Genomic DNA, 10,204 nt, shown 5'->3' with positions numbered 1-10,204 from the left:
CTTAAACACCCTGGCAGCAATGTGGATCGTAGCACAATCTCCAGCACCGAAAATAAGCTAGCGGCGACGTGTGCCTACGTCAGCGGGGAAAGTAGATATCTACGAAAATTATCGGGGAAGACCTTTCTTCTTCGAGGCCACGACAGGAGTTTTGCGGACTAAAACATGTTCAGCCAGCTGCCACAAGATGAACACTTGACCCTTCTCTGCAAAGGGCTTCACCCTGCAGTTAAAAGCAGCGAGGTTGATTTACTGACGACATTGGGAAGGCATGGCATGACATAACGCACACACCGGCTCTGACAGTCGTGTCTCAATGTCGTGCTTTGCTGTCTTATTCTAGGTTCCAACTGCAGTACTCCACTCGATGTCGTTGGCAACGAAAGATTTTGGCAGGCGCCCTCCGCTTCGGAAGCCCCAATGCGCCATGCGCGACCAGCCGGAGACAGCTAGTACCTCCTCGCATGCGCAGTCCCAGGGCCTCATCAAGAAGGCGCTGCAAGGTGAGAAAACGTTCGTCCGCGTTCCTCGAGCTTGAAGTGGAGTTCACCTCCCGCGCGCCCACATCAAGGGCAACGTTTTGAATACTTAAACGTGGTCGCAGAGCCTTAGAAGGTTTGCTCAGCGCCGCGACTAGAAACGCTACCGCCAAGTTTACCTGGGCTGAACATACTTTAATGCTATCTGAAAACAACTAATCGGATAGAGCTGGACGCCGGTTTCCAGGGGAGCGCCGAATTCCCGTGAGCTTGGCAAAGGCAAATGGGGTTCGTAGATCACGATATTTGCTTGCATGGACGGCTATAAGTGCCGCATTAGAAAACCGGAGGGGTATGCTTTGTTGTGCTTAATGCATGCCATGTCTTCGCGACCGGTCCTAAGGCGTGGCTGCTACAGCGCTTGTGATTTCTGTGCGGGAGCAGTTTATGTTGGCGAGAAAGAGTGGACAAAGGAGAGTTGTGTGTGTGTTGCGCTTGGTTCCTTATATCGCGTGTTTCGCGAATACGCGCGCGGTAGAATGCTTCTCCCAGCTAAACGGGCGCATTGTTCGAGCTGAAATTTCGCAGAGAAGTGGCATTTGGTCGGCAGAATTGTTTTATACCAAGTTTGCGTGGGGTACTTACCTGATTCGAACACGATAAGTCGGACATTCACATCGTCTGCGGCGACGGCGAAGGAAATTAAGCCGCTCTCAACGTTTCTAGATGAAGACAGTTGGAAAACTTGCTCCGAGTATGCGGCCCCTTCCTGCCGCCGATGTCTTCTCAAAGAGATGCGACCGCCATCTCTCGGGTGGTGGTGGTGGTGGTGTAAAACATTTATTTATACTATATACAGAGGTATTGCTTGGACCGTGCCTGAAGGGCCCGGCCCTCACAATTACTAGGAGGGATCCCTAGTCCGGGACCCCTGTGGCCTCCGCGGCGGCCCGGGCTCTTGTCACCAGGGCTCGTTGGTCCTGGAGAGTTGAGCAGCCGAGCAGGGTAGCCTCCCAGTCCTTTCGGGTGGGGTGGGAAAGCAGGATTGGCAGGGCATGCCCACACCATGTGACACATGTCCGCAAACACTTCCCCACAGTGTGGACACTCGCCCGAAAAAGCCGTATTGAAATGTTTGAGCACTGCCGGGCACAGTACCGTGTTGGTGCAGAGACGAAGTAGCCAACGCTCCTCTGCCTTATTGAGGCCTTTACAGGGGGGTGGGTATCGGCCGTGAGCGTTTTGATACAGGAGAGAGATCTCCCGAAAAGTAATAGCCGGATTAAAATCAGTAGCCGGATCAGGCGGTGAAAGAGGCGATGCCCGGTGGTTAAGCGCGCGGGCGGTAGTGTCCGCTACCTTATTTCCCTCTATCCCCGCATGTGCTGGGGCCCAGATGATGGTGCGCCGGGTTAGGAAATCCCGGTACTCACATCTGTGTACAATTTGGAAAGCACGATCTGGAATTTGGCCCTGTTCAAAATTGCGGCAAGCTTCTCTTGAGTCGGTGATAATGACTCGGGACGCTGGATCCGCAGCTGCAAGTGCGATAGCAACTTCCTCCGCGAATGTAATGTTGGTGGGAGTACCGCGTATGTTTTCCCATGGCCTCCGTGACCAGCTCGAGCATCGGTACTTTAAAATCGCACTTGATCTCAGAGGCCACGATTTCTCTTCACCGGCTCGGCGCCCATCGGCTGCACTTGGTCACAGTTTGCTGCGCGAATGATTAACGTTAGCTCGCGCCTCGAATTGTCTGCGCCGGGGGCGGCTGCATCTAGCCGCGCTCATCCACGAATTGCGAAGTCCGCGTGCGCTCTACGTCTGGGGTGCGTGAGGGCAGGATGCTCGAGGTTGAGCTTTTGGCTGTAAATATCGCAAAAAACTGGAACCCCTTCTTTCCGCGGTTTAGAGAAACATGACGTATCGCTTCCCTCCTAATAGTTTATGTTGATAATATTATCTAACAACGTTGATCTGGGAGTAGCAGACGACGCGCTCATCCTAAAGCGACCGCAGCGCCACCGCCTTGACGGCGATCGCGTGGGGCCGCTCTGCTCCCTGGCTCGCCGGCGCAGTTTGTAGTCTTTAGACAGTTTTAGCTGTGCGTCGGCAAGGGCTTAGCGTAGGCAAGGAGCTTGCAGGGACCGTAGTGCGCATGTGGAGAACGCAAGCGCGAGCCCGGCGTCTTGCGTACGTACGCAAGCCAGACTTTGCGTTGTGTTGCTTGGGTTGCTTGCGTGGCTTGCGTTGTTAGCGTTGGCAACATGGCGGCGCCCTGCACGCCCGCTTCGGACCAAATACAGCATCGCCGCTGCATTTTTCGACGCGATAGCTCGCTCTAAACGGTTGTATTCACTCTTATTTTGTGCATTCTCACCCCTCCGTAACGATATATGTGACAAATAGTCGTCGTTTTTTGGATAAATCCAAGAATTTGTTGATGTTAAGCCTAACTATCGACAGCGTACCCTGTCGTCATAGCAACGACCTCCGGTGAAGCACTTCTTTAACTTTGCCCTAGAATTTATATTTTCATTTGATTCAATTCATTTACATTAAAAAGAAACAAAGCCTTCGAATGCAACCACCACTGCCATTCATAAAAGAGGAAAAAGTTTCTTCAGCACACAGTTCAGGAGCTTTGACTTGATGTCGCTAGATGGCGCCACTGTATCTTACGCTTCCCGGGCGCTACGCTAGCCACTGCCAACTAAAACTGGGGAGCTTTAGAATAGGGGGCTCAACGCTTGGGGGCCCCAAGGAAATAACGGGCCCCATCGCTACGTACGATTGCGGCGGTGAGTTTTAGAATAGGGGGCTCCCCTACGCAGCGGAGCAAGGCTTGCGTTTATAGACTGCAGCGCCACTACGGCAAACCAAAAAGATGCTCTTAAAAAGATTTTGAAATATACGTTCACTTCTTCGTCAGAAACTGTTATTATTGCAGACATGCGATTTAAGAGCAAAAATTATAAGTGTGTGTTTTTACTGAGGCGGGAAACCCCATTCGAACGTCCCACCAAATCGTCTCTACGGCAACCAAACGATGCGCACTCGCTAAGCCTAGGAGCTTTGTAAGCACAGAAGCAATCTGAAAATATAGCGCATTTTATCGCTAAAAATTTGTGGTGAGGGCATCATGAGACAAAGCGATAGCTTCGTGCGCCTTTCGTTTGCCGTGAACTTAATACACAGAGTAGCGGCGACAACGAATCGGCGGTAAAGCGGGAGGCGGCGCTTCGACGGGCGCCGCCATGTTGCCTGTACGTAGAGCGGCGTTGGGGCGCACGCCTGTTTGAACCTCGCGCGCTCTCTGACGTCAAACGACGCATACTCGCTAAGCCTAGCAGCAATGCAAACACAGAAGCAATCTGAAAATCTAGGGTGTTTTATCGCTAAAGTTTTGTGGTTGAGGCAAGTTCAGACAAAGCGAAAGCTTCGTGCGTATTTAGTTTGCCGTGAACGTGGGGCACAGCGCAGTGACAACAACGAATCGGTGGTGTAGTGAGAGGCTCCGCTTCGACGGGCGCCGATATGTTGCCTGAACGTAGAGCAGCGTTGGGGTACAGTGAACTAGTTGAGGCGCACGCTATTTTGGCGAAATAGCGTTCACCGCTAACGTTAACCCAAGACGCAGGGTGGGGCTTGCGTTCTGCGCATGCGCACTTCGACGCCCCATACTCCTCGGGGGCCCCAAAGTTTGGGGCCCCCTATTCTAAAGCTCCCTACTGTCGTTGCCAGGAGGGGTGGCAGTGCGCGTAAGGTGCGCCCGTAGCGTACGCACAGCTTTTGCGGACGCACAGCTAAAACTGTATTTAGAAACGTTGGCCGCTCTGTCAGCGATTGCACCGGTGGCGCCATATCGCGTGTTGGTGGTGAAGATTCGGAAAAGGAGAGGGTATCGGGAGGTTTGAAGACGCTCTTTCAACTGGTTTTTTTAATGGTCACAGAAAACTTAGCCTGGCCAAACTAAGTTTTCAGCAAATAAGTTTTCTGTGACCATTAAAAGATCAGGTGAAACAGCGTCTTCAAACCTCCCGAACCTCGCTGCATTGCTGAATCTTCATGGCCAACAAACGAGATGGCGCCTCCGGTGCGATCGCTGACAGAGCGGCTTGATTTCCTTCGTCGTCGCCGCAGACGATGTGACTATCCGACTTATTCTGTTCGAATCAGGTAAGTACTCCAAGCAAACGTAGTATAAAACAATTCTGCCGACAAAGGCCAATTCTCTGCGAAATTTCAGCTCGAAAAATGCGCCCGTTTAGCTGGGAGAAGCATTCTACCGCGCGCGTTTATTTGCGCAACACGCTATACTATTATTTGTACGAAGATCTGAACGCACTTACCACCCAGCAGCTGACGCAGGTGGTTGGGGCTCTGTGCCAAAAAGCCACAAAGGGAACTCAGAATACCAAGCCAGCTGTTCACCTCTTCCTCTTTCTCATCGCGGTAAGACGGCATTTCTCTCCTGTTCTTTGTACGTGTTATGTGATCGATGCAGTCTGCATTCTGGTCGACTTTGCTGCGCTGTCCTTTTAGCAGCGCATACCAAGGTATAATGCACGTGAGAATACATCACTTTCAGCGGCGCCGAAGTGATTCTCTTTACCCGCGACGTTTGTACTTGGTGTCTTTGCCGTCCGTTTGTACGCAAGTACGCCTCCGAAAAGCAAAATTGACGAAACCGCGGTTTCAGCAGCAGGCTTCATATTTTCACTAGTGCTTTGTTCTGGTTACTTGTGTCTTAATTCTAATTTGGAATTGACCTAATCTAGACACAACTGCACCAAACAAACGCAGGCTTTATCAAGTGACGGTAAAGAAGATAAGGAAACCACCCGGGCACCGTAGTTGTGGCGTTTCGTCGGCACCCGTTGCTGTCCGTAGTAAGCCTTGGACTCGTAAGCGAGATTTCCTCAGTTAGTGTTCAGTTCACGGGATCTGTTCATTTCGATATTCGCGACTTGACACTGGCTTTCTGGTGTCCGTGCCTTTGTCATTGTTTGTTACGTGCAATGGCCAGCACACTCAATGCGCTAAACGAAAGCCAGACCGCTGTTGGTAGTTGACGATGATGCTAATTTTCTTTCTGCTCATTATCCTGGCGCCCGCGGACGGAAACCGGCGATAGGTTTCTGGACAATATTCTGAGCACCCTTGTGAAGTGGAGCGACAAGCGGGACCATCTGCTTCGGCCGCGGAACGAGCCAGAGCCCCGCCGCTGGACAGCTTTGGTGTCCTTGGCTGAGCTCCTGCCGGGATTTCGGCGTCGCAGCGGAGGAGACATGGCGACCAGGACGCAGTTCCTGGCCCAGAGGATCTGCGACTGGTGTCACCACATTCTGCAGTCGCCTTCACTGAATAACGTGGAAGTGGTAAGGCTCTAATTGTGTATTTCTACGGCTTCTCAGAGCCACCATCAGTCAACTGTGTATAGAAAATCTGCAAGCAGGAATTGTGAGGAAACAACTGAACTCAAGGAAAAACAGGCTCAAACACGGAAATAGGCGCTATTTCGTAAAAAGCAGGGATTTTCCGGCGGCGCTGCGAGAGCTCAGTGCGAGGGCCGTGCCACACTGCTCGCAAAATTCTACAAAACAAAGCGCCCGAATGGAATAGAGGGCAGAAGCGACAGAGAAAACCATGGCACGCGCATCCATGCTGTGTGCCGCTCCTGTGGCTTCATTGAAGACGTAATGCCCTAAATATCCCTGGAATCACATTCAGGTGCCTCCTGCTGAAGAAGGCAGCACCAGTAATGTTGAGAATTAGCTTTCCCTTTTGAATCCTTACAGTAAACATCGGATAATGAATGGCGAATTTGTGAACGCAACGTTCCTCGCACGCATCTGGTGATGGAAAAATCGAACTCTCAGTAAGCAGTTATTAACGTACTGGGGAAATTGCACAATCCAGTAAAGTATTGCCGCGAATGTTTGTAGTGTTTGTTTTTGTTCATCTGCAATGCTGGCGGCACGCCGCTTTATCGCTTTGTTTGTGCTGCAAGACGCGCTTAGATTTATTTGGTTGATCGCAGTCAGGCGGAGCGGAATCTACATTTTTCCGGAGTGTACTAGCAACTTTCCAACCTTTATCTAAATAGTTCGCTATCAGCTTCAAAAAGAGCGCGGCCGAGTACGGCGGGCATCCTGTTCGACGACCGCCGAGCGCGCTTGTTGCTTACGCCACCAACGAGTGAATCAGTTCTTTTGCGGGCGCAAGTCAGCCCAAATAAAGAGCTTCGTTTGAGAGTCTTTGTTGCTGTCTTCCCGGCGGCTGGACTACCGTCAGTACAAGGTGACAGTATCAATGACAAGATAAACAGCACCTTCATGGGTCATTACTATTGATCATCTATAACGAACGCAGCGACGAAGTTCTCCTGTGGGTATAAGTTCGCAACTTTCCTGGCCGCTTTCTGCAAAACACCACAAGCCCCTGTTAGTCACTGTGTTATATTTGCCGGTTTTTGTTGTTAACTGAAATGATCCTGCTCTGCTAAGCTGGTCTTAGCGGTGAGGCGTCATGACACATCGTCCTCAATGTTGCCCTCCCGTGCTCAACACTAACCACTGCTATCGTCTTTCTCGCAGATGGACTGTTTAAGGTCGGTACTGAGGAGTACTGGCAAGATAATCGAGCAGCACGCTCCCCATCTGATGCAAGGATTGGTGCGGCGGATGCGGGAGGCGTTCCTCCAGCCCGGCCTATCGGCCACCACGCGCAGCGATTTGCTAGAACTGATCGAGCTTCGCGCCTCCGGGTGGCAGTTTAACCCGGGACAGAAACATTATTACGAGAACACATCAAAAGAAGTTGAAGCAGATATGGAAAAAATGGTTGATTTGGCGGCAAGCCTGTTCAATTCGGCAGAATTCAGCAGTTCTCGATGATGCTCTATTTCTAGCTGTGCTTTTGTTTCTAAAAGTAAAATGTATGTGGCAGTGCTGTAAATCTTTTGATTTTGTTGTGTTAGTAGCGTCTTGAGCCAGATGCGATTTCATGGTGAATAAAAGAATGGCCAATTCGATAGCTTTCAATGCTGTGTTGGCTCCTTTTATGTGGAAGCTTGTGCGGCATAAGAATCTGTAGTGTATTTTCGCATTAGTCACTTCTCTTGAAGTGTGAAACACATTGAATAGGCAGTCAAATATGATTGTTGAAAGCATGGAAATTTCGTTTCGACATTTTGATTCTCACTAAATTTATACTGGCGACAAGCTCTCCGCAGGTTTGGCTTCCTCAGTAAACTTCTGTTGTCAGCCAGCGCCGTGTCTCGTCACTTCTCTTCCTGTGGCCTCGTCCCGTTGCGGTGTTGCACTATAGAAATTATTCTGGCTTGCACCCGTATTTTGTGCCTTGCCCGAGACGAGGGTTTCTTTAGCCCTTTAGGGAAATGTTGAAAATAATAAAGCAGGAGAGAACTACGGGCAACTGGATGGCGATTTTGTGAAAGAAAAATAAAGCACTACAGCAATTGTGTCTTTCACTGGCGGTGTATTTTGCGCAGGTGAGTGTTTTACAACAGTGGAGTTAGGGAGTAGCAGAATTAATGACAGACTTTATTCTTCTTTTGGAATATCTTGCAGTACTCCGTCGAGCTTTAACGCTCTGCCATTCTTTGTACTATTCTCTCCAATTTCCTAAGCTGTAATTTCCGGATTTTATCTGGCACTGCTCTCATGGGGAGTACCCTAAATGTCGATTATGCGCATGTTGGACAAGCTGGACGTCTCTGGGCTCTCATTTCCGGGCTGTGTGCGGCGTCTGAAATGTTGGTGTTTCAAAGCACTTGGGGCGTATCGTACCAGGCGTCGCACCCTATTACGGGAAGAACCGAAAGATGGGAGAGGCAAGGTACAAGCATGATATGGTTAAAGCGCAGTCCTCACCGTCCCCTAATGAATGCAAGGAGTAAGACGTACTTCTGCGCACATAAGTCGGCTATAGCTCTGTTATTAAGCACGTAATCAAGAAGAAACTTGCAGCAGTGGTATTCGGAATCATGCGCTACAGAGTGGTGCAGTAAATTAAATGTTTGTCGAAAGGCGGGACATCTAAGTGCCTGGATCGCGCCTCCTGGAGACTTTCTTGACCTCTAGTTCCATGGCTGTGTTGTACACGCCATTGTTCAAAAATGCTTTTCCTGCCTGCCACGGGTTCTGGAGTCCTGAATCAGGTAGAGTTCTTGCCATCCACAAAATTATTCTTCAAGTACGGAAGCTCCTGCGCTATTTATGAGTGTGGGGGAGGGGATACCTCGAGTTTTTTTGGTTATTAATCCATACCAGGTGAAAGGAAGTGGTTTTCGAAGCAAGGCCAACACGAACAGATCAGCTGATGGTGAAGAAGACGGTATCTTCCTCATCGCCGTCACCTGAGGGAGAGGATGGTGTGAAGTGGGAATGCTGTTAGGGAGGGGAAGGTGCATCTTGTACAGGCATGATGGCCGCTAAAGCTGATTACGCGGTATTATGCATCACGTGATCAAGTCGCACGACAGCAATACAGAAAGGGTCAACGTAACAAAATCAGCTGGCGGTTTCGACGAACACCTCAGGTACACAACTCATCGGAGAGCGAAGGTATCGAAAAGCAAGTCGACGTTTTCCGATGGAAACTTTCCCATCAGAAACTGTTGGGCTGCGGCCAGGTAGGATGCATTATTGAGATCTTTGTAGGAGTGAGCGGACGGAGATTTTCGTCCGGCTCCTCGGACATTGGGCAGAGAGCGTGTGTGCTGCTCGCAATGACGAAACAGTACTGGACTGCTGAAGAACGTAAGATACCGAGGGACATAATGCAATAGCGTATCGTCCTCTCTGAATTACGACCGCGGGCTACGATATGCCAAAGGAGTAAGAAACCTTTCTGCGTCACTTAAGCGCAGCGCACTTTATATAGTTTCTAAATGATTACCGTCTCTTTTTGTTCACCCATCCTGTTGCATGTTGCAAAAAGGTACTTCAAGTATCATAAATACTTTTATCTTCGATGCTATATTTCAATACAATTTCTGTATCTGTATCAGGTATCCCTTGGCAGAAATGAAAGTGTCAGTGTCGAAACTGCATTTATTAACTATCGTGTATTTTACCGATACTCGGGACTCAAAAAAATCGGGAACCGAAGGGGAATAGCTCTACTGCAGGAGATAAAACAAGTGTTGTTCTTAAGTAAAAAAAAAAATATAAAGGACGTCTGAAAGCGCGGGTTTCATCGCTCTTCATGTATCTTGTAGAAAAAGTTAGTTCATCACGTATGTTCGACTTTTTTTACATACGTATCTCCCCTGGAAGGATGCCTTCACGGCGCCACTGGGAAAGTAAATAAATAAAATAAATAAACCCGCACGGCACCACCGAGTTTTTGGTAATGTTTTGTACTTGGGTTTTGGAGCTGAGATCATCAGAAATAATCACCCCAATGTATTTCGTTTCAGTTACTGTTTTAAGAACTTTGTTGCCTGCGCCATAAGAGAAGTGAAGTTGTGTTTTCTTATTTATGACTGACATCATTACCGTCTTTTGCATATTGATCACCATTTGCCATGTATTACACCACTGTATGACGTTGCTTAGAGCTGTGTTTAGTGTTTCTTGGTCTGCTTGAGCGTTTGTTTTTTGATATAGCACGCAATCATCAGCAAATAGACGCACCTTTACATCCACGTGATATGTTATGTCATTTATGTATAGAATAAATAAAAATGGTGCAAG

General features: G+C 49.2%; 1 protein-coding gene across 1 annotated transcript; it reads left to right on the top strand.

Annotated features, from left to right (window-relative positions):
- Positions 1 to 427: 427 nt before the first annotated feature.
- Positions 428 to 7,378, top strand: LOC149356689 (MIF4G domain-containing protein B-like). Its single transcript, XM_089576410.1, has 4 exons — positions 428 to 503; positions 4,224 to 4,245; positions 5,617 to 5,860; positions 7,079 to 7,378. Exons 1-4 carry the CDS (start codon positions 428 to 430, stop codon positions 7,376 to 7,378), a joined length of 642 nt encoding a protein of 213 aa, XP_089432536.1.
- The last annotated feature ends 2,826 nt before the right edge of the window (positions 7,379 to 10,204 follow it).

The sequence above is a fragment of the Amblyomma mixtum genome, chromosome 3, assembly GCF_055824585.1.
Source record: "Amblyomma mixtum isolate Tamu chromosome 3, ASM5582458v1, whole genome shotgun sequence".
Lineage (NCBI taxonomy): Eukaryota > Metazoa > Arthropoda > Arachnida > Ixodida > Ixodidae > Amblyomma > Amblyomma mixtum.
The sequence above is the reverse complement of the archived record's forward strand: the minus strand, read 5'-3'. Positions and strand labels throughout refer to the sequence as shown.